Source organism: Buteo buteo, chromosome 7, assembly GCF_964188355.1.
Source record: "Buteo buteo chromosome 7, bButBut1.hap1.1, whole genome shotgun sequence".
NCBI lineage: Eukaryota > Metazoa > Chordata > Aves > Accipitriformes > Accipitridae > Buteo > Buteo buteo.
This window is the reverse complement of record NC_134177.1, coordinates 15,335,813-15,359,571: the sequence shown is the minus strand read 5'-3', so window position 1 is coordinate 15,359,571 and position 23,759 is coordinate 15,335,813. Positions and strand designations below refer to the sequence as shown.

Below are 23,759 nucleotides of genomic sequence, written 5' to 3'. Positions count from 1 at the left end.
TGAGTGTCACAAGCCCAATCAGCTCTTGAAATAGCTACAGCCAATTTAAGTGCCGCAAAGGTCAGTCCCCAAGCAAAGTCAGTGTTAACATCACTGACCTGCAATCCTGGCTTGGAACTTTATCTCAACAACAAGCTCCTTGGGGTGTCTCAAAGTTCCCAGAAATGTTCATAACATTTCTTTTAATTGCATGAAGTTGATTTTTATTTTACAGTGTCATGCCTGGTCCTGTTACTTCACTGCAGAGCACTGATTTGCTGCACTCTATTCACAATAACCTGTAGACAATAACTACTTGACATACTGTCTACCTTGACCTGAAGGCAGGGGCTTAAAATAGATGCCGGCTGCTGATCAGCAGGAATGTCATCAGAGGAAACAGCTACGATGCATATGGGATGTTAGCCCCCACACAGTACGCTAATGTACCATGAGCCATTTTTGTCATTCTGCATGACTGAATTCTAGAGACCACAACTGAGACTTTTAAAATGCACAGATGGTCCTCGAATTGAATCTGTGCTTGTAACCATGCATTCGCTTTTGTTCAGTTACACCAAAAAAGGCAGTCCTCAGCTTGAAGAGTCAAGTATATAAATGCTACCTCAATGCATTAAGATACCGGTATAGTGACAACACTGCCTTTCAGATGAACAGTTGGATTTCCATTTCAGGTTTAGCAGCTTGTGGGTACTTAAAAAAATGCAACACATTTTTGCCCTGAGTACAAGATGCACAAAGCACAAATACAGAGTAAGCAAAACAAAAGAAGAGGAAAAAGAAAAAAAAAAGAATATGCTGAAAATTCTTTTCTGAAGTTAATAAAGCATTAATTTGTATTTTTAAGGCCATGGCAGATTCCTGCTGGGGCAGCTTTTGTGAGTGTGGAGTAAATAGGAGATAAAAAGCCTATGTCTGTTTGCATAGGAAATCCCTAACAGCTCGGCTATCTTTGGTCTATACCACTGCCTATTACAGGAGCCGTCCTTGACAGTGATGGTACTGGACATCACTATCAACAGCAGTAGAACAACACTGGAGGCGGCAGTTCTTGCTTAGTAGGCCATGAGCCACTTATAAATGGCTTATGTACAATTAGTGGTACACACACGATTGTTTGGGAACCTTGCTCTAAAGCAAAGCCAGTGAAAGCACTCAACTTGCTCTGAATTTGGACTAGTAGGGTTCCCATTATGTATCAATACAAAAGGTATTTTTTTCAGAGCTAGCAATTAGAATTAGATAGGCAGTTTTCTGTTCACATTCAGAAAAAAACAGCTTCATTACTCAGCCCACCTCCATTTCTCACTAAAACCCTCCCTCTGAACTTTTTCTCTCATTTCATGTGATTCATTGCCTCTTTAATGAAGTCATAGAAATATATGTCAGTTCCCTGCATTGCAGCAAGGCCTACTTGCTGATATTCAGGAATAAATCCTTGCTTGACACTGACTTAATGCTCTACTCAACCCCCTTTTGACTACAGATGACTGTCCGAGTGTAAAAAAACAAAAAAAAACAACCCCAAAAAACCAGTTTGCCAACCCCTCCTTGCATACAGAGTCCATCTCCTCTGTGCTCAGCTCAGTGACTGAGCACTGGCACAGGTTGCCCAGGCAGGTTGTGGAGTCTCCATCCTTGGAGACATTCAAAAGCCGTGTGGACACAGTCCTGGGCAACCAGCTCTAGGAGGCCCAGCTTGAGCAGGGGGATTGGACCAGATGACCTCCGGAGGTCCCTTCCAACCTCAACCATCTTGTCAGTCTGTAAATAAACTGTCCTGCTGAAATCAAATGAGCCCTCGATGTGTGCTTTACTCAGGATCTTACTCTTTCTTCTTCTCCACCAGGTTACTTACCTGAAGGCACTCCCTGGGTCCTTGAAATTCAGGGCTTTCACAGAGAAGTTCAGAAGAGGCCGGGACAGCTTGGTAGCCAACATGCTTTCAATTAACACACTCTACCAACAGCAAGACTGTTCTCCCTCAGCTCTGCAATACAAGATAGCACCTCTGTTTCAGTTGCTCAACGATTTTGTAGTCATGCTGACTCCATGTATTTCAACAAGAAAATAAAGTCCAAAGGAACTCATCCTTCCCCCTTCCAGTCCCTCACATGGAGATAAACAGCTCAACCTTCAACCACTTCAAGATGCTTTTAAGTAAGGAAAAAGATTATAAGTAAACTGACAAGCAGGGAGGCATTTAAAGAAAATGTCCATTTCTCCTTCTTTAACACATCTTTTAAGCATATTCTCTGAAACAGCTAAAAACTAAGGTACTTACGTGGAATATATTATTTCAAGTGAGCTACATGAAATAATTTTAAAATAAAATATAACTTCAAGTCACAGGTGATGTTATATGTTCCCCAAAGCAATCCTTGGGCTTTACAGCTAGTGCAGCCATGTGGTTAAAAATACATTTCTTTGTAATTAAGTAGCTGGCGATGCTGGACTATGCACAGGGAAGCACCATTAGACTCACTATGAGGTGAAAACAGCTCAAAACCAAGAGTTAAGCACATAAAGTTAATTTAAATCATACTCATCTCGGATAAAACCGATCCAGCACACAAAAAAACATCTCTGCAGCTTAATGCACAGCTTCCTTTATTAAAGCAGAAAACCGGTATCTAACTGTTGGGGCTTATCTGCACCTCCGCCGAAGGCTGGGCTGCTGCCGCGGCAGCTTCAGGGCCTGCTCGGAAACAGGCCTCAACTAAAAAAAGAGGGCAACTACCACGAAAAGAGCAGTGGTGGGCCACCGCGCTCGGAAGGGAGAGGTCCAGCCTCAGGAGGACTGGCTGGCTCCGGCAATCCTCCGGAATGCAGGGGTTCTGATCCCATTGGAGAGCTCGGTTGCTAGCCCCGCCATTTTTTTGTGAGGAATTCCGCAAGGATCGGGCGAGGGGACGGGCCGTCGGCGGGCAGCGCCGGAGGGCCCTGCCTCACGCAGGGGCGCGGCGGCCGCGGCCGCGAAGGGGCTCGCGGCGGTCGCCAGGGGCGCGCAGCGGAGGGCCGCGGAGCGGGGGGCGCCCTCCCACGCGCGAGCGGCGGGGGGCGGCCGCGCGGGGGCGAGAGGGGGGAAGATGCCGGCGCCCCCCGCTTCCCGCCGCGGCCTGCCCCGCCCGGCTCGCCCCCTCCCCCCGGGCGGGCAAGGCCACCGGGCGGCCCGGCAGCCAAGGGGCCGGCCCGCCGCGACCCCTCCCGGCCCGCCCGACCCCCCTCCCGCGGAGACCCCGAGGCGGTGGCGGCGGCGGCGGGCCACCCACACGTTACCTGGAGCCGCCGGCGGGCCGGGCGCTGCTGCCGTTTGAATGAGGCTGGGCCGGTGCCCCGGCTGCCGGGGCGCGGCGGGGGGCGGGTCGGGGGAAGGGCCGGGGCGGCGGCGGCGATAGGCTGCGGCCGTGCGGGGCGCCGCGATGCTGCTGCTGGCGCTGGGCGCGGCGTTGCTGCTGGCGGGCGGCGGACGGTGCCTGGCCCGCCGCCTCCTCCTCCTCCTCTTCCTCCTGCCGCGGCGGGCCCGCCGCGCCCTGCCCGTGAGTACCGCGGCGAGGGGCCGGGGGGGGCGCTTCGGCCCCTTCTGGGGCTCGCCAGGGGCAAGGCCTCCGCAGGCGCTCCCCCCCCCACCGGGGCCCAAAATGGCGCCGCGCCTTCGAGCCCGCCTCTGCCGCCGGCTGCCGTTTAACCGGGCCGGGGCTGAGGCGTCGCGCCCGCGGCAGTTGCAGGCAGCCGAAACGGCGCCGCCCCAGCGGTCGGCTGGGCCGGTGGAGGCTGAGCACGGGCACTGCCAGGGGAGGCGGAACGCCGAGCTGGGAAGAGCCTCGGGCGGGCTGCCGGCCCCTCGCAGGGGGCTCGGCCGGGGCCGCGGTGCGGCTGCCAGCCGCCGGCCTGACCCCCGCGCTGCTGCGGAACCCCCTGTTACTTCAGGGGCTTCGTGAAGCAGTGGGTGCGTGGATTTTGTTCCAGTACTCTGAGTTTGGAAATGAGCGTGAGGGAGGAAAAACAGCCCTGCGAATGGAGCAGAATTGCATAACCACTCTCTTTTACATGTTTTTTAAAAAACACACGAAATGTCTGGGGTTCTTTAACTGGATTGGAGTTGACTTAGCTCTTGCTTTCGCTCCGGACAGCCCTCCTGCAGGCACCGGGGAGAACCTGCAAGTGAACCCGTTTCTGCCTCCCCGCCTCCAGCTCCGTCCTGCCTCTCTGAAAGGGCCAGATAACAGTCTTGGCCCGTTTGCGGCCTCCCATTTCACTCTTCTTCCATGTGCTCTGCTCCTCTGACATTCCCCATCCCTGTCTGACCTGAGAAAATACCTCCCCTTCAGTGAATATTTTCAGTTCCCTTTCCTGGGATTGAAAACCTCAACTTGCTGACTCTGGAAACAAGGGAACAAGCGAGTTTACTGTGTAACTGCTCTCGTCTTCAAATTAATCTGTTTGATAATAAGTGGATAGTTGGGGAGGGCATAAAAGGGAACAGGATGCAGGAAACAAGCGACACAGTAGAAGAAGATAAAGTCTAGGCAAGCATGGTGGGTTCCCTCATTGTCCAGAGAGACTGAGGCTGACAAGGTAGCTTCACTTTCCTTACCCTCTTTTCCAATAAATGTGTATAATTTTGAAAGATCATCTGCATGAGTAAAATAAATTCTACTATTTAACAAAGCGATCGTATCTCAGCAAGAAAACTAGTGAGGTGTGCGCACCTGAGCTGGCTGCAGGTTAAAGTTGGGCTGCCTCACTGGGGTTGTTTGAATGGTGTGGAAGGTGTATTACAGTGCTGTGGATCACACGGCAAGGATACAGACAGCGTTACCCTGCCCAGATCCCACAACAGCACCTCCAGAACAAGAAGTTATTCTGCACCCTTAGCAGGTCTCAGGTGCCCTGGCAGCAGTGTACGCGAGTGCCTCTCCTGTGCAGTATTTCCTGAGAGCACAGTGTGACTGTTAGTGAGTGAGGCACCTGAAATTCCTCAGAACGATGATTAAGGTCACCGTGCTGCCTGCTAGAGAGGTGATAGCTAGTCCTCTCTGCCTGTCTCAGCATTGTGTCAAACTCTAAGCTGCAGACTGACCTTATCAGACTCTGGGAATGAGGCCCATTAGGCCTTAATCTTGGGACTTCCGAAAGATAAGGAAGATCAGGCTTTTCCCTGTTCAGAGGATTTCTGGGAATAGGATCTTTTTGGCTGGGAATGGGATCACTCCCTGTTCTCATCCCTGGGAGCTCTTTGTCGACCAGGCATGGCACAAAAATGGGGGCAGCTACAGATGTGAGATCTGATACATACCTTGGGTTTTTGCATGCTTAGCACTGCTGGGGCCTCAGTCTGTTGTGAACCATGCTGCTGTAGTCACATGTTTTATTACCAGCAATTAGGGCAATAGCAAACAGTTAGCAAATAATCACAGGAACTTTCTCATATTGTAAGTTGTTCCTCACTTTTCTCCCCATTATAGACAGCTGAGAGGATTTTTAAACCTCTTCCTTTCTGTCTACATTTTGGTGGGATTTTTTTTAACCAGAGAAAGCAAAACAGCTGCTGAGAGCTAAAACTAGATGCACACAGGAAGGCAGCCCAGCCATTTGCTTTTATTTCCTGCAGCTGAGCTCTGTCCTCATCAGACTGGCTGATGAAGGAGCTAATGATGGTTGAGGATGGGGTATCTTCTTTGCCTGCCACGGATTCTGGAAGTGATTGCAAGTCCTTATCTCCTGCGCAGTTCCTGCTCTTTTGGGAAGTCCTCTGTTTTCAGGATATAGAGGCAAAGGGTCTAGGGGGGTGAGGCAGAGAAAAAAAGTCAAATCTTTCTTTTCTATGGGCCAGCTTGCTGAATTATTCTGGGAGGTAACTGTGGCAAATTCTGTGATCTGGTTCTTACTTGATCTTCATCTTTCTTGGATTCGTGCCATTGTAAATTAAGACTGAGCACTGTATATTTAATTCTCACTTATCTTTTGTCCTTTAGCTGTAGCTGCCTTCAGAGCTTTCGTAGAGCTAGTCTGTAGCTGGGTGCTCTTTGAGTGTAGGAATCAGTGTTAATGTGAGTGTTTGTATGATAAATGCAAGATAGACTTTTGATCAGTTTTCATTTCAACTTCAGATCATGACTCCTCTTTGAAAGCAATAACTTCAACATGAGTTACAGGACAGGACAGGGTGTAGCTTATTTGCCTGTTGCTCTCTGCTTAGAGTCATCTTGTGTTTGTACAGTAATGCTCTGATCACTATCACCCTGCAATTATTCCTTGTTGCCATTTCCCTACCGTGCGTGTCAGCAAAACGAGATCAGAGAGCATTGGTGATTGCCCCATTTCTGTCTGGAAAAAGTGGCTGGACAAGCCAGTGCAATTCATACATAAGTAGTATAAAATACAAATGTTCATATTCCAGCTATTGTTAATACAGGAACAGGGAGTATTAGTTGCAGATATCTCCACAGAGATGGAAGTGACCTCACTTCCTTATTGCATTCTCTAGATCTTTATTACTATATGGCGTTATTGCCTCACAGATATGGTTTCAGTTTGGAGCAGTGTGCAGCGCTGCAGCTGGGTGCCTGCTAGTTGGGTTAAGCATTAGGAGTTCATTGCTGCACAGCTGTGGTGAGGAGAGCAGGGGAGAGATGGCTTTCAAGCAAAGAAAGAAGGTGAATGGGCAGTGTTTCGCTACAGACTTCTCTTCAGGGTTTGGTATTCTGTTTTCAGATCTGTCACAAGCCTGTTGTGTCATACCAGATGGAGTATCAAATCTTCTCTCTCAATTTTTCTGTCAGTCAAAAGATAATAATAATGTAGGAGAGAACTGTAGGATTTGATAAGTTGTTCCTGTTAAGACTGCAGTGTTTCAGAAGGAAACCCTAACCTGTAGTCACATTCCTCCGTGCTAAAATACAGCACGGAAAGTACTGCATAGAGTGGGAGTAGGTGGGGAACAGACAATAGAGAGTCACTCTGCAGTTAAAAGAGCTGCTGTACAGGTCAAGCTGGTGACATACTATCATTTGGATGTTTTCTATGCTGCTTTTTCTACAATGCCTGTGAGCTGGAGGATCACTAACTTCTTTTGAAATGTTTTTGTTCTGCTTTGGCCATTGATCCTTGAAAGAAAGCGTTACTGTTCTAGCTCAGGTATCAAGGCAACACAAATCATTACAGACCAGCAATTGAATAAATTTAGGGTTTCGCAGTAGTTGGGAGCTGGTTGTGTTTCTATACAGGAATCTTGTCACCTCATTTACGCTGGTTGACCCAGCAGAAGCTCCACTGAAATTGATGGGTTTAGGCTGCGGTCGGGTTAATGTGCAGACAGGTACATGGCCACTGTGACTTTCAGCTGGAATCGTACCTCCTAAACACTGGCTGGCCCTGACTGCAGGGCTGCAAGCTGCTCCTGTGCTATGTTGCTGGGTGCTGGTGGTGCATGCAGCATTGCAATATCTGATACCGTATTACTGCCTTTCCCCACACAGGCTGAAGGGAAGGCAGTGCTAATAACAGGCTGCGACAAAGGTTTTGGACATGCCTTGGCAAAACGGCTTCACGCAAAGGGATTTACTGTTTTTGCTGGATGCTTGCTCATGGTGAGTAGTAATATTGATCAAAATTCTTCTCCGGTTGGAGGAAAATGCTTCTCAATTGACAGCATCTTCATCTGCAGCCTTCATTTACCCTAGTCCAAGACCCGAGGGAAGTGCAGTGGGCAGGGATCGTTACATCTTCCATTGCTTCATCTGCCTGTTGCATCTTGTCATTCCTGTAATTCTGAGCTCTTTAGGGCAGGGACTGTCTGTCAACTGCATGTCTGTACAGCACCTTGCACAGTAGTGCACTGTTCACTGCTGGAAACCTCTCAGCAATACCGCAACACACTGAAAAAATCTGATAGTCCAGGATTACTGTGGCACTGTGACTTTTTGTCTTCCTTGGCATGTCTGTTACTGTCTTTTGTTTTGTCGCTTTCCTTTGAGGACACTTTCCTCAAACATCTCCAAGCTGCCTCTCCTGCCTTGTTCAGGTTCTGTTTCCAAAGTGTCTTCTAACTGCACTTGTACAGCTTCTGTGGAAGCTATTCAGTTTCTGGATAGCTGAATAAACAAGTTTAATGTACCTTTCTGATATCTGTAGGTCTCACCCTCTGTCACCTGTGTTTGGCAGATGGAATTACTTGTTGTAAGAGATCAGTTTAGGCACACTGAATCAGAAGGGGTTGCAGACCCATCACACCAGTCCCTGCTCTTGTAGGTAACAGTGTTGTGTAATCCTCTTTATAAACTGGGCCAGCTCCACTTCCAGCTCAGCTGGGGTTTACCCTTACAATGCTTTTCTGCTGTTTTGATAGTCAAAACTCATGTAATTTCTGACCTGAATTGTTCAAAATCAGTTCATACCCACTTGTTTCTCTGTTTGAAGATGGCCATTTTAGCATAGGTGCTCAGTGAGTGATGACTACAGATTCTTGAGTAGTGTGGAGAACAAACAAAAAAAGGTGGGCCTCGTTGCCTGTGTGATCTCAGCGGAGGTTACGTTCTTCCACCACACCAGAAGGGAAGGTTATTATCAGCTGACATATTGTGTAACTTGAGAACAAGAGAGTCCTGTTGGAAAATTGCCACTATTTGGAAATTTCCATGTGGAGGCTCTAAATCCTTCAGTAATCATGTCATACACTGCTTTGGGATGCTTGTCTCTGTGGTGATAGCAAGTCAGGCACTCACTTTGCAGGAGCAGCAGGTGTAGGGAATAGAAAGGAGAGGGGAGATAGGGTGGTCTGAGAGGCTGTTCAGAAGGCAGCACGCTAGTGCTGAGCAGAGGGGGCCAGACTCTATTTGAAGCCACATGAAGAAACTAAATGCTCCTGAAGTGAGCCCTGCTTGCTTGTATTATTGATGAAAAAACTATATATTACTTTTCAATCACAGATTATATTACCTGTCCCAGAATGGTTGGGCAGCTCCCAGCATCCCCTCTGATCTGGCTCAGCAACTTCTTACTCTGAGCCAAAACTTTTGTGTTTCCATACTTGTACTCTGTGTGGAAGTGGAAAATGCATTGGCAGTCATAGTTGATCTGCAGGTGCCTTTCAGGAGATTAACTGAGCACTTGAGCATGAAGGGCTAGAGTGGGAGAATGTGACTTTTTTTTTCTTGTTCTGTGTGCTAATAAATTTTCAGGAGACCCAGACACAGAGCCCCAGGATTTTACTTGGGGTTCCTTCCCCCCAGGTTGTTAGTGTTGTCTTATCTGCTGTTAGGTGCATCTGAAGGATAGAGTCTGGTGGTAACACAGTTACCTGGATAGCTGTTGCAAAAATGTTACAGCCAAATGCTTTCTAGGATTCTTGGGACAGCCAGCATCCACATGTTGAACAGCCTCGTGTTTTAGACAGTTGAGGGAGATAATAGCCTAGTAATTTAGAATTTGATGAGCAGGAGCTTACTGAAATCCTAATGGTAGTAATGGACATGGGATGAAAATGGTTATAAATCTAGAGCTGACTGCTCCGAGAAAAGGAAGCATATAGTGACTACAGAAAAGGATGATGGATCCAAAAGAAGCAGGAAACACCAGTGAAGGCAGGGAGCTGTTAGGTCAGATCACTTGTGAAGAACAAAATATGAGCATATAAGTGATTATTGCTGATAGGTGAAGGAGTGCACAGGCAGTGTGCCTAAGGATGCAGCTACCCTCTGGTAACTGGCAATGTGCATTAAATGCTCATGACAAATGCAAGGAAACTTACCCTGTCAAGAGAGAAGTGTGAGCTGCTGTAGGGTCACTGCAGGGTCAGAGCAGGTATGGGGACAGTTGTCATAGAGCAGATGCCAGGCTATTAGTTCACACATAGTTACACCATCATCACTTACTTGCATGCTTTTATACAGAGAATTAAAGGATCCCTGATGTACTAACCACCACTGAAAGCTCTTGCATTAAATACAAGATGGTACACTGTCAGGTGCATCAGGAGCTTCTTAAGGATCAGACAGTCAAAAATAAAGTTACAAGAATAACAAGAATACTGCAGACAGGCTGGGATAGAACTGGAGAGGATCAAGTGCAAAAGGGATTTCATTTAGCAAGGACATGTGAGTCCACAGAGAAAGTTTCTGTTAATATATTAGGGTTAAGATGGAAAGACACACAGAAATTGATTACAAAATAACCTGAGAAGTAGAAAGTACAGAAAAAGTTGAAATAATAATTGTCTTATTTTCTTTGATCTTACTGAAAAAAAAGCATAAATTATTTTCAGATGCCTACTGCCAGCAGTTTTCGTGAGGACTGCAGGCAAGAAAAGAGAAGGAACAGGGAACGTTTACATAAATGGGTATGTTCAAGTTCACCAGGGCTGACATAAATGTACTGAAGAGCATTTAAAGGATGAGCCATTGTGATTTCTGCCCCATGGGCGATATTTTCAGGAGCACTTGGAGGCCGGGGGATTTCCATAAGGCTGGAAGAGAGCAGATATTGTACATCCCTTCCCAAAGCAGACAGACCTCTGGAACTGACAGCCAGGCAGCTCGCCTTTGGTGCGCTAGATGAAATTGCAACACACTGATATGTCAATTTTACAAATGTCTAGATCATAGCGTGATAGACACTGTATAAGTTTACATGGAACAGACTGTGCCATATCAGTCTAATCTCATTCTGGCTGAGCAGCAGAGTGGTTAAAGGGGAAGGAATAAATGCATCCTGAATAAGGGTTTTGACACAAGCCCTCATGATAGTCTCATGAGCAAATTTGTGCTCTAAGCCTGTGACTCCTCTTCAGTCCCAGGGAAATTTTCTTGGAAGTGGCCCCTGGAATAGAGAGTTCACTTGGAAAGAAATGTGTATGGTGCCAAGCAGGGAGGATTGCAGGCCATTTGGGGAATAGGGTTCAAAATGATCCTGGTAGATAGGATGGAGTCTGAAATCAATTGGGTGGAACCCAGTAATGACGAGTATGATGTGACGTGTTCTGCCCAGGAAGCGCAGGAAGGGAGTGGGTGGATAGGCAGCAGCGGGGTTGGGGGGAACTGGTGCAGATGGAGTAAGCCAGCCAGATCCACGGGTGTTCAGCATTGTGTTCATGGCTTCCTGATTCCCACTGACATCTCACTGCAGGTGCCCAAGCGCTTGCCAGGACCTAATCCTGAATCCCACGAACTTCCCTGGGAAGAAGCTGTGGCTCGGTCCATTATAGGAGAGCTCTTTGCTAACAAGCCCCTGTGTGACCTGCCTGTCCTTCAGCACCAGCTGCATTGGGATCCTCCAAACCAGAGCAGGGGAGTGGAGCAAGGAAAGCTCCTCTGCTCGGTGGAGAGGGCTCGTGTGGCTGTTGGGCTCCCTGCCCAGAAGCAGCCCCTGCTAGGCAGAGGGTGGGGTGGGCAGCCAGAGCCGCGCAGGGCTGCGAGGGCAGGATAACCGGGGGAAGTGAGATAGCTGGGAGGAAACAGCAAAGTCCCACTGAGGGCCTCTCTGGAGAGTACTTGGGCAGCAGGCTGGGCTGGAGCAGGGCAGCTTTCAATGCTGATGAAACTGGGAAAAGGAAGCTGGGAGAGTCTCTTGAGAGGACAAAGATCAGACAAAAAAAAAAAAGTGATAGCAAAGGGAGGGGGAGAGAGGTTTTGCAGGAGCAGTTGGACCATTGCTGCCAGGACCTCTCTTGACTCACGCTGCTGTATGGCTCCTGCTGGTGAGTCCCAAGGCCATGAAGGCCATCCCAGAGAGGACAGCCTGGCTGCTGCCATGGGAACGCCTCCAGGTATTTTCCCAGCCAGCAAATCTACCATTTAAAAAACAAGGGGGAAGTACCATGTGGGTATCTGAACAGGGAACGTGCTTACAGCCCCTGAAGACCACAGAACATAAGATGATGTTCACTTCTTTCTATAAAAATACATGGCTGCTTCATTTGTGAAGAGGTTTTCTGGGCATAAGAGTTAAGCAATTTGTTTTACAGTTAAATAGTGGCTGAGGTGGTGTCTGCAACTGTGAAAAGTGGTTCCAGTTGATACTGCACGTTGAAGTCAGTCTTCCAAAATCAATATGTTTTGTCTACAGTGAATAAATTGTAGCTGGGAAGGTAACTTTGCAGATTGAGTTGCATTGATGATAGGGTACAATTCATATCAATATGAATAATACAAACCATTTATACTGGAATTTTAAGTTGCTGGCCTATGACTTTGTTTCTCAAAAAAACAGTGGAAATATTTCTTACTTAGTTTATGAGGATTATGAAAGATTAAAAAACATGAGGGAAAAGCGTTTTCAGTGCTCTGAAATGACAGCTGGTACTTGAGTACAGATATAGTTAAGTTTTTGTTTCTATACAGATACAGTAAATCTCTCTCTTTACAAGCTGAATTAGCTCCACTTTAGTCACTGTTAAGTAGCTGAAAGTTGCTTTGTATAACTCGCAAGAGCATCTGCCAGAAACATAGTGAGGCATTGCACAACCCTCACCTGTTTCAAAGGGAATATAGTGTTTTGGTGACTATGTTATTAACTACTTGTAACGCCACATTCAGAGATTCTTTTTGTGGCTAGATAAGAGGGCTAGACACAGCATGTCACTGTGTTTGATGTGCATTAGAAAAGCTTCAAGTCTTTATTTGCTGTTTTTGTGATACCTGGAAATAAGTCAGTGGTGAAATGATATGCAGCCATGGGGCCAGCAACTCATTCCTAGTATTGTCATAATGCTGGTGTAACTATATATTGATTTTTAAGAGAACTACCTTGTTTTGCTCATGGCTGTGATGAACATTTCAATTCTTTTCCTTCATTACATGTCATTGTTCACTGGGCTGAAGGTGGAGGTAAAATGTTGTATACTATATTAATTAAATAGCTTGAGATATGTATAGAAAAACTAAGTGGTTACATGTTTTTTACCTCAGCCTGGCTACAGAGGCAGCTGAGCAGGTGACTGTGGGAGGGTTGCTCACCTTGTTTGCCCTTGGGCTGTGGGAGTTGGTATCAAGTGCTAAAGGAAGAGTGGCAGCCAGGCATGGTGACTCACTAATTCATAACTTCTTCCTCCCTAAGGAGGCAGAGCCTGTGATTCAGGGAGTAGTTTGGTGAATTAAATCTTGAGCCTGCTGTGTGCATGGCAAATCTGTGCTCTTTTCACTTTTATTTTTTATTTACCACCTGAACAAGGCTGTAAGGCTTAGGCAGCAATCTTGTCTGGAAGTAACCAGGTAAAATTTGGAATTTGAGCTGTGTTTATGTTTGACTACACAAAAAACCCCACAACAGTAACAGAATCTCTAATGATAGCAGGGAGGCGGGGGGAGAAAGGAAAAGGGTGGAAAGGAAAGCAGAGCCATCGTGTTCTTATTACCTATAGTGTGGAAGAAAAACAAAACCAAAAACTTGTTCTTGCTTCCTTAGCCAGAATCTCCTCCTTTCATGCCTTATGTCTGTAATCTTGTCGTTGTGTGGCAGACCTCCGCTGTACACGTATTCCTGTGCATGCTGTTCCGCTGTGTAGCAAGAGCAAAATATTATTATATAGGTTCAGCTGTAAATGTTTCCTACTGTATCTTGTAGTGTCAGACTATTTGTTGTTAGGCATGCCAAAGGTGTCCCTGCTGTCTTGTTTTCAAAGTGGTCTGACAATACTATTTCATTAGAAGCCAGGTGATATTTTGGGATGATGTGAGTACAGTGCCTAATTAGCCTTTTGGTTTTAAGTCTGGAAAATCTGATTCTGTTTTCTGCAGAAGTGTTTGCTATGTTACCTGCAGATTATGGAGACTGAGGCAGCGGAGAGTCACCCACGGTTATCCCAGGCTGGCACAGTATTTCACAGTGTTACAGATGTGAAACCCTTCATCCGAGGAGCTAATAGCAGGGGCTTTGTGGCCCTTCAGAGCAGTGGGTCACTGATGCAGATATAGGAGCTGTGCTGGAGGGAATAGGAAGACGGCTGTGGATTGCATGCTGGTTTGTGTGGCTCGTGCATATTTGTGCACCAGGTTTACACTTCTGTGTGCAATTTCAATAGATTCTATTTCCTGTCCATGTGAACGTGCCTGGCCCCAAGCTGCATTACTGTTCCTTGTCCGTCTTAGCGGGACATCTTTCTTTGCTGCTGAACAGGACGAGAATGGAGACGGAGCCAGGGAGCTGAAGAACATGAAGTCAGATCGCATGAAAGTGCTACAGATGGATGTGTGCAGTGACCAGGAGGTGGCTCAGGCTGTGGATTTTGTGAAGAGGACACTGAAGGAGCCAGAGGAAGGTATGTGGGGATCTTTGCATTTCCAGCAGAGCTGGCTCTTTGCATTTCCAGCAGAGCTGGCTCTTTGCTCACAGAATCCCTCCTACAGAGCAGGCCATGCTCTTGGCCCTCTCTGCACCACCAAAAGAGGGTTAACAAGCCTGGAGGCCTGTGATAGTGTGTGGCTGGCAGTCAGGCAGTGCTGTGAGGAGAATTGAGGACAATTGTCTTGCTGTTGATGTGCCAGCCACATGGAAAGAGACCAAGACTGGCTGGAGGATTAGGCTCTAACTCTACATCCCGTAAAAAGGGATGAGTGGCAGCAAGCCCACAAGAGCCTGTGTTTTTCTCCTGGAGTGTCTGTGAAGGGCATAGGATGGCCGGAGCCTGATCCCCTCCTGGTGCTCCTGCTGCAGCCTGGCTCACACAGACCTTTCTGTAGCGACCCTGCTAGTAAAGAGGTGACGGGCCCTGTCTGCTTACTGCTGTCCCCTCTGCTGTGCTGGTACAACCTGTTTGTGTAACTGAGTAGTGAGCTGGAGCACAAAACTGACCTGCCCCCAAACCTGGATTATTCTTCAGCCAGGTTGATCCATGCTTTCAGTTTGCCATGCAGCGTCCCAGAGGTGGTGTGAGGCAGGATCCAGGGTGGGCTTGGCATAGACCACCTTAACCCACATGCCACCTTAAGTGCAAGTCCAATTCATGGATCCTAAGAGCATGTGAAAGAAGATAGGATTCTCTTCTGCGTGCTTCTTTCCTTCTTGGCAGTGGTTTGACAGTGGGATGTGAGCTTACAGTTGGAGCCTGGTGTGACACCACCTAACCTCTTCCCATGTGGTGAGGTTGTGAGGCTTCTTGCCCTCTGTAGGTTTCTCTGCAGCCTCTGTGCAAGTAGCAAGCTGGACAGCTGTAGACCCAGGCTGAGGGTGGACTGAAGTTTCACATCTGTGGCTCCAGGACTTAAGGGTTGTGTGGCTGGAGGGTGGTAGCTCCTCTTGAAGCTTGGATGAGACTGTCATGGGCCTGTCTTTGTTCACAGCAAGTATAAAGCTAGTAAATAACAATAGCTCTAATCTTCATGCAAATTACATGAGCACACCCTTCCTCCTAAAACAAGCATATGAAGTGCGACAGAGTTACGTACAAGCTCTGATCCCACACATGTTCTCTCTGCATGATTTTTCTTCCTACATAATCGCCCAGCCCTCATCACATTTCACAGCTTCTCAAGCCTTTCCTGAAGAGCCCAGCAACAGCAGTGGTGGCACGGAGCCATTTTCCACTGAGTGAAAGCTTGTAAGGGAGAAGCTCTGTTGCTTCTATAAATGCAGCAGTGTTTGCAAAACCGTGTGTGTAGCAGGGACAGAGAAGTCTTGCATCCTTGATCAGCAAGTTGGACTGGTTCCTCCTGCTCTTGAGCCTTATTCTGTAGTTGTTTGCTCCAGCACAGTGTGCAAAGCAGCAAAGGCTTCTTTTTAGGTCCATCAGTGTGACTGAGGTTTGGGGCTTGTGATTAAATAGTACTCAGTAAATAAGTGCTGGAAAGTAGAGACCATTGAGACTGAGGAGCCTCGCACAGAGGTGCTTATTGCACACTGAGTGTGGCTCCAGAGGAGCTAGTGCAGAACAGTTCTTGCACTGCACATTTATACCTCTTCTCCCTGTGCTGTGTACATAAGGCTAAACTCATTTCGATAGGAGTGCCCCTGTTTGTTTTCAAGCAGTTCCCACTGTACTGTTGACACTAAACAAATAATAGTGATAAGGCTGTTCTCAATAAACACACCGCTGTCCAGCAAACAAACAGCCTGTGACCAGGTACCTATCAGCACTTTGTTCTGTATGTAACTGACCTGATCAGTGAGCAATGAAATTCCAAGAATGAATGATTGTAAATAATGTGTTCATAAACACCCCTGAATCTAACCTCGTAACCCAAGAAATGGGAAGTTGTTGTAGAGAAATTTAGGATCAGGAATACTCTGTAGAGGTTAGTTTGGGACTGACAGTTTAAGTCTTTTGTGGTCTTTGGTAAATCCCTTCCAAATTTGCTCTGCATAGCTTCATGTTACTGGTGAAATTACACCATCAGATGCCCTGTTTCCTTGGTCCTTTTGTTGGCGATTAGAGCCAGCTTTGCAGCAGCACAGGGGACCCCATTCAGGCTGAGATGCTGTGCTGGCTGCCAGTTGAGTGTGAATTTCAGAGTTATCTTGATTCATTAAAGCTGGCAGCTTCAGTAAGCGCAGAAGTGACAGGCAGGGGATCTTGGGCAGAGGAGGAGTAGAACTACCTGACTGCAGCATTTAGAAACTTGAATTAATAAAAACAGAAGTAAGGATAGGTGAGCAAGATGTTTTCTTGGCTTTTGCTTCAGGGCATGGTTTAGCTGTTATTCCAGTGACCTGGTGGGGGTCGGGAAAGGGTTGTTCTGGAGGAGGATAGAGCTGCAGGCCAGTGAACTGGAGCAATGTTCACCACTGTCTGTCCGAGACAGGTGTGCAGGGCAAAAGGGGTGTTGGGATCACTGTGTGAGAGCTGTGAGATGCGGGAATGGTGGCAGCTGTAATAGGCAAATCCATTCTGGGACAGACCATGAGGGAATGGTTAATGAACTGTTATCACAGGGTAGGATGTGACCTTCTCTGGTCTGCTATACATGGCTGGTCAACAGCCTTCAGGAAGGATGAACTTAGCTGGGAATGGGGCAGTGTTACTAGGGCTGGTGTGAGTAGAGAGCCAGTCTAGCAAGGGTGTGTTGGTGTTTTTAAGTGCACCAGGAGTATAAATTCCATTGGTATTTATTGGGCAATGGTAGAATATTGCAATTTGCTTAGGGGGCTGTGTTTGGTACAATATGTGGTTACTATCCAACCATGAATAAATATAGGCTGGAAATTATTACAAGACTCATACATCAGGGCAGGGAAGCTATGGAGCAGAGGGAGGGCAAACAGCCCAAAGAGTTTAGAGAAAGAGCTTGATAAGTTTTATCAACAGGGTGGCATGACGTGGGTGCTTTTGATAAGCAATGTCAGAGCTCCCTGCACGTGAATACTTCTCCTTAGCCCCATGTGTGTTCTTGGTGGTAAGAGGAAGGTGAGGGCGTTGAAAGGGGCCCCAACTCCAACTGGGTACTTACACAGCGAAAAATAACCATGGCTATGGCAGGATGTCTAATGAGGAGCAACTCTGTTACCTTGTTTCAGCTCTTCTGTTTGTTCCTCCTGCAGTTTATGGCTGCATAGTCCTATGCTTCAACAAATTCACAAAGTATGGACTCAGTCCTACAAATGTTTGCCACTGGGACTCCTGCGGTAATTGCTTCAAAGGGTCAAGTCCTCAGTGACATGTAAGGGGCTCAGTGCAGAAGCTGTTGGTAAGCACAGTCAGTTTAATTTTGACAGGACTGCAGGCATAGAAGACGTTCATTTTTAAATTCTAGTAGTTTTAAAGGTTGTTTGTAAGTTTGCCATCTTCTGCTAGAGTTAGGATTGAGGGAAACAAAATACCTGAACTAAAATACAGCAGCTGTTAACTGGGCCATGAACCTGCAGATCAACACCATGCACTCTCCAAAACAGGGAATCAGAATTGTGAAGGGGATTTAGAACTCCAAGGTAATAATTTTCCTTCTTTTTTTTTTTTTTTTGAAATTGAGGGAAAGTCCAGCCCTCTCCAAATTGCAAAAGCCATGATAAAGTCACTGAGTGAATAGAAACCTGGGACCAACAGGAATCACAAAAAAGGGTCAGCCAGATCCAGCCATACAAAGCCTCAGGACAGCATTTGACCTTAGAGGAGACATTCAGGGAGACAATGCTTGTGTGACCCCATCACTCTCCCTGGTGCTCCAAACAAGCCCCACTGGCTTCGCTTCTGGTATGCCAAGAGTGTATTTCATCTGCTTGCTGTGCTTTTCTCTACAACTTTTTTCTACAAAAGCGCCCAGTTCTTTGTCAAGGGGTTGGGTTACTTTGAACAATGAGGAAAGCCGCTTCTCTGCGACACTCTTCCTCCTTCCACTCTTTAACCATGTGTTTGTTGGCAGGTCTGTGGGGCCTGGTGAACAATGCTGGCATCTCGACCTTTGGAGAGGTGGAATTTTCAAGTTTAGACAACTACAAGAAGGTGGCAGATATCAACCTGTGGGGCACAGTGAGGGTGACGAAGGCTTTTCTGCCCCTCATTCGCAGAGCTAAAGGTACATGCTGGGCAGTGTAGCAAGACTTGGAGCTTTTGCAGCACAGCAAAGAGATGTAGCTAAAAATCATGACTTGGACTGTGCTTCAAGGAATGCCTGTGCAGTTCAACGAGGGTGTCTGAGGCATGCAGACAAACTAGACAGCAGGGTTCAACATGCTGTGTAAGCATTTGGTAGTACAGGCCACCCTTGGGGCAGTCCAGGCACCTACACAGTAGGTGCTATCTTAAACATCCCAGGATATCAGAGACCTTTGTGCAGTGCTGGCAGATATGACCCAGGACTCCAGGCCACCTTTAGAAAAAGTGACCGGAGCCCAGACAAGATAATCCTGGCTTCCAGAGTCCACCAAGTGCTTATGTTTGGATAACTGAATCTTCTCCCTTCATGTTATTCAATTCACAGATGATTGCAGAGTGGTAGTGGTGGAATAAATGAGAGTCAATAACAGCCATTTTAGATATCTTACAAGACAACATTATTATCAAAAGTCTTTCTATTATATTAAAAATAAAAAAAAAGATATGTATTAGCAGAACTCTGAAGAGCTTTCTTTAGCACGTGTGGGAGAATGTTGGCACAGCTGTGTGTTCTGTGAGGACAGAAAGGGGTTATATTGAGAAGATTGCTCAGATACCATTTCCAGAAAGCAAGTACCCACTAAACAAGCCCCATCTCACTACAAAAGGTAGCTTACCCATCAGGTTAGCAGGTGGTTCTCACAGTCCCTCCAAGCTGCGCTTAGGTCTGTAATGAGAGAGCAGAGCCACCCACTTGTTTCTCAGCTAAAATTTCAAGCTGCAGAAGGGTGTCATGCTCCACGGCTGTGAAAATCCTCACTGTAAAAATAGCTGGTGAGATTTCAAGGACCTGTTTGTAAGTGCATCTGAAAACGTAACTGCATACATCTTGTCTTGGGGAAGGACAGAACCACCCACAGAGGAGTGACCACTGCTGTCACTGCCCCTAGGCAGTGCATGATCTAACACAAGCTGCCAGAGCTCTGCAATTGGGCTGGGCTGCTGGTGGAAGTTAGGACAATTGCTCTTCGCTGCCCCATAGGCCACAGCACATCAAGTCTCCTCCCTGTTTGTCCTAGGCATGTAGCACTCCAGGCACTCCTGGCCAGCCAGGAGTGAGCAGGCTGTGCTGCTTATGCTGCAGGTTCAGAGAAACCTCTACTGGTTCTCTGCCATCCAGCTCAGGTCTAGAAGCATGTAGCTGTGTTAGGCAGAGTGGATGCAGATGAGCTGTTGTGCTTACAGAAAGAACCAGAAAGCTTGTATGGCATCACGCTGCGTTTGTTGTGTGCTTTCCAACTCATAACTGCTAACTGGGAGCTTGAACGCTTCTCTAGCAAGATGCAGGAGTAGGGCACACTGATGTGAGAGCGCACAGCTGGTCATCTCAGAAGATCTGGGTACTTTTCTACTTGGAAATTAGGAGAGGAATGTCTTGTATGATTTGTAAATCCTTTTTAATACAGATGCAGGTGTGTGTACCATCCATGGAGGAGGTCAGAGCAGGGGCTAGCCTTGCTTGGTCAGGAGAGAAAGGCTCCTCGACAGGGGATTTGGGTGCCTCTTCAAGATTCAGATTTTACAAATCAACAAGGCACCTTTTTACTGGGATGTTCTGGCTGCTGCTTCTGTGGCCCACCGTCTCTCCCTGCTCTTTTCTCTCTAGGCCGTGTGGTGAATATCACAAGCATGTTGGGACGGATGGCGAGTCCATCTCGCTCCTGCTATTGCGTTTCCAAGTTTGGGGTGGCAGCCTTCTCCGACTGCCTACGACAGGAGATGTACCGCTGGGGTGTCAGAGTCATCCTCATTGAGCCCAGTAACTTTGTGGCAGCAACAGGCATCCTGACAGCAGACAGCATCGACAAACAGGCTGACGCACTGTGGAGAGGAGCCAGCGACACTGTGCAAGAGGACTATGGTAGGGAGTATTTCGCTCGCCATGTGGCCCTGATGAAGTCCTTCATTAACAGTGGCCTGAAGGACATGTCTCTGGTCTTGAATGACATCACCGATGCGCTCACTTCCCCAAGCCCAAACAACCGTTACAATCCCATGGAGACCTACTGGTGGGTGAGGCTGCAAGTCATGACTCACCTGCCCACTGCCATTGCCGACTGGCTTTACATCCCTGGAGCCACTCTGTAAATGGCTGTCCTTCAGGCATCCGTCCAGTGCTCGTATATATGCACAGGTTAGAGTTGACTTATTCAGGGCTGTCTGCACCCATTGCTGATGCATCTCCCCTGTAGATGCATGTGCTTTCACTGTGGGTTATGGCTTCAAGTCTTGTATTGTGGGATGCTGAGAACAACATGGCTTTTTTCTTTTTTTTTTTTCAAATTCTTGCTCTTTGTATTCCCTGCTGTCCTGATTAAAGTTAAAAGGTGTTTTCCTTTTAACTGTGGAGGAGGCAGAGGAAGGTTAACATAATGGGTCAGATATGTGGCTAGTGTAATTAGGTCAGCAGAGTTCCCCCAGTGATAAATTTGGCTCATTAATGGTCTCTTGCTTTTCCTTACAAGGACAGGCTGCTAATAGCAGAGCAAAGCTGTTGCTATGAGATATCTCAAGGGGAGAAACTAAAATAGGAAACAAAAGCAGAGTTTTCCATTTGATTGAAAAATGGGTCAGTCACAGCCTTCCATTGTTTTCATGATACTGCTAGGAAGCTCTGCTGTGCTGTGACTGTCTGCTCTTTTCAGGAAAACACCAACACTGCCTCTAAACAGCCTCATTACCTAACTTGGGGGCTCAGATCCCTGCAAAGAAGGGTTCTTCTCTCCCAGCTCTGTGGCCAGGAGGTGTCAGAGCCAGCAACTGTGGAAAGGCTGGGCAGGGAAAAGCCCTTCTAATAATGAGTGAGGTCTGAGCCATCCCTCAGTTGGTCCCTGTGGATGCTGGGACTTGTAGCCTCTCCACCCACTGCTAATGAGTTTTGTGGGACAGTTGAATCTGATGTAGCAAACAAATTTGGCTCCTCTGACTGCTACCTTAGGCACTGGTGCCTGAACTACTCAGCTGTGGTACAGACACTGTCCAGCTGTCCCCCTGATTCCCTCATGTCACTGCCCCATGCTAGGGTCCCTCTTGCAGGTGAGGGAGCTGCTTTTGCTTTCCCAAATCAGTTTTTTGGTTTCATCTTCTCCGCACTTGAACAGTGATGGGGCACTGTGCAGCCAACGTGGCCTGACTATGAGCTCTGGAAGGGTGCTTTAAGTGACGCGTTTGTTTTCTTTTTAATATTGCACAATGAAATTTCCATGTCACACATGATTGACTCCTCAGAGAATCTCCTGATGACTGGTATGAGCTACTTTTGCACAGTATCCCCATGGGTCTTTCCTGTTGGCCGTATACAGGGATTTCAGTCATTTTTCCAAGTGCTGGTGCTGCCTGGCTTCATGCCCCGTTCCCTCTGTCCCAGTGGTGACCGCTCGCAAAGCAGCCAGTGGGCTGTGAGTGCTGCTGGCCAGGCTGGGACCCTATTGTCTTGCTCTAGGGACCAGCTTTCCCTTTCACTGCTAAACTTTTTTCTGTTTTGTCCTATGTGAGATTAAGTGGCTATGAAAAGAGCTTATCGTTTGCTCTTTCCTCATCTGTCTCTGCTAGCTCTGACTTGGAAACGGTGCCTTAAACTTTTTATATGCCACTGGCTGTAGATGCTTGGAGTCTGCATGCAGCTGTGAATGCTGTGATGCCTGAGGAGCAAAGCAGGCTTCCCTTGGAGATGCTGTGAAGGTAGATTGTATTACAAGTAACAACTATTGGAAATGCTGGCTGTGCAGTTCTTTTCTATTCCAGATCATCGTCACATGGAGATTGCCTGGGATCCAGGACCCAGAACAATCCCACTGAACTGCAGCTTAAGCAGTATTGTAATCACTTCTGCCCCCTGCACTGTGAAATGCGAGTAACGTTAAGTAGCGCTGATTTGCACAGAGAGAAAAATAAACTGTGACATTTGTAAAGCACATGTCTGTGTCTCCAGTGCTCATTTCTACATTGGTTTTCCCATCCCCTTTGAATCTGAGGTTGGGATTTAACTGGGCTCAGTAATTAAGGAGGTAACAGTGGTTCAGCAGGTAGTGGGACTGTGGAGGATCAGTGAGAACTGCCTGGAGTGGAATGGGCGGCATGACCCATTTCATCAGCAGAAGACAGCTGGAGAAGCCTCTCTGCAAACATGCACACCGTCAGTGTTTGTGTTTTATGTGGTTTCCCTCAAGTGACAGTGTTGAGAGAGTGATGCTGTGCGTTGTTCATTGCCTCAGCGCTCTGCATGTAACTAATCCAAATGCCACAGCTGCCTGGTAATAAGGATCAGCTCTTCTCACAGACAGAACAGAGGCTTTCAAGCCAAGAAGTGTCTAAGGCCATGCAAGGACCTCATGGCCAAGTCGGGGTTAGGATTTCACAGCATATGAGCCCCAGTCTCCTCATCTGACCCCTGAGAAGTGCTCAGGTGGGCTCTCAGTGCCTGATCTGGTTTCTGCCTAGGTGGGGAGCTCTGGATGGATGTCTGGGAGCGAGAAGAGCAGAGTGCTGGTGTGCGAAGAGCAACTATCAAGTGTTTCTGTATGGTGCAGATGATCATGTGAACTCTGAGCCAGCGGAGCAAAGCCAAGATGACCAAGCAGGTCCCTTCCCAGCCTGAGCTTCTAGCTGCCATTCAGTGTCTGGTGAAAACTTGGTTCTGAAGTCTGTTCCCTGAGGCAGTCGGACCCTTTTTCACATCATAGTGTTGCATTAATGCAGGAATTGAGGGCAGGTTGTTGTCTTGCTGGTAACAGAGGGAAGAAAACTCAATTCCATTTGACAGTGACCTTCAAAGCCAGAGGACGGAGGAGACAGAAGGAAGTTCAGTGAAATCCCCTGGAAGTCTATGCTCATTGCTGCTGTGGTATCCTATGAGGAGTTAGGCTGCCAAATGGGGCTGTGGCTTTTTTCAAGGCCAACTGCTGAGTCCATGGCAGCGTTCTACCTTTTTCTGCATGTTTCTCACAATGCTTTGGAAGACAGTGATGGTACAGCTCCTTGGTGTATCCTTTAGCCTTTGTAAAGTGTTTCAGTTTTCCCTTTCAGATCAGCATGATTCTCTACTGTTGTGGTTTAACCCCAGCCAGCAACTAAGCACTACGCAGCCGCTCACTCACTCCCCCCCATCCAGTGGGATGGGGGAGAAAATGGGGAAAAGAAGTAAAACTCGTGGGTTGAGATAAGAACGGTTTAATAGAACAGAAAAGAAGAAACTAATAATGATAATGATAACACTAATAAAATGACAACAGTAGTAATA

The 23,759-nt window shown here is 47.3% G+C and overlaps 2 protein-coding genes across 12 annotated transcripts in view; one reads left to right on the top strand and one right to left on the bottom strand.

Moving 5' to 3' along the window:
- BDH1 (3-hydroxybutyrate dehydrogenase 1) overlaps positions 1-3,417 on the bottom strand; it is a 20,214-nt gene extending 16,797 nt beyond the window's left edge. For all 3 annotated transcript variants that reach the window (XM_075031676.1, XM_075031674.1, XM_075031675.1), the window contains exons 1-2: positions 3,280-3,417; positions 1,859-1,990 (exon numbers count right to left, since the gene is read on the bottom strand). In XM_075031676.1, the coding sequence (XP_074887777.1) occupies positions 1,859-1,941 (83 nt within the window). In that variant the 5' untranslated portion in view covers positions 1,942-1,990; positions 3,280-3,417. The remainder of the gene's footprint in view (positions 1-1,858; positions 1,991-3,279) is intronic.
- LOC142032716 (D-beta-hydroxybutyrate dehydrogenase, mitochondrial-like) lies at positions 3,292-23,759 on the top strand. 9 transcript variants are annotated; one of them, XM_075031683.1, is made up of 6 exons: positions 3,292-3,539; positions 7,482-7,592; positions 14,113-14,254; positions 18,288-18,440; positions 20,127-20,381; positions 22,961-23,759. In XM_075031683.1, the coding sequence occupies exons 1-6, from the start codon at positions 3,423-3,425 to the stop codon at positions 23,059-23,061; spliced, it is 879 nt and encodes a 292-aa protein (XP_074887784.1). In that variant the 5' UTR covers positions 3,292-3,422; the 3' UTR covers positions 23,062-23,759. The 9 variants fall into 9 exon arrangements, with proteins under 9 accessions (XP_074887784.1, XP_074887780.1, XP_074887783.1 ...); XM_075031679.1 differs by having other exon boundaries at positions 20,127-20,654; XM_075031682.1 differs by lacking the exon at positions 22,961-23,759 and adding an exon at positions 22,265-22,436.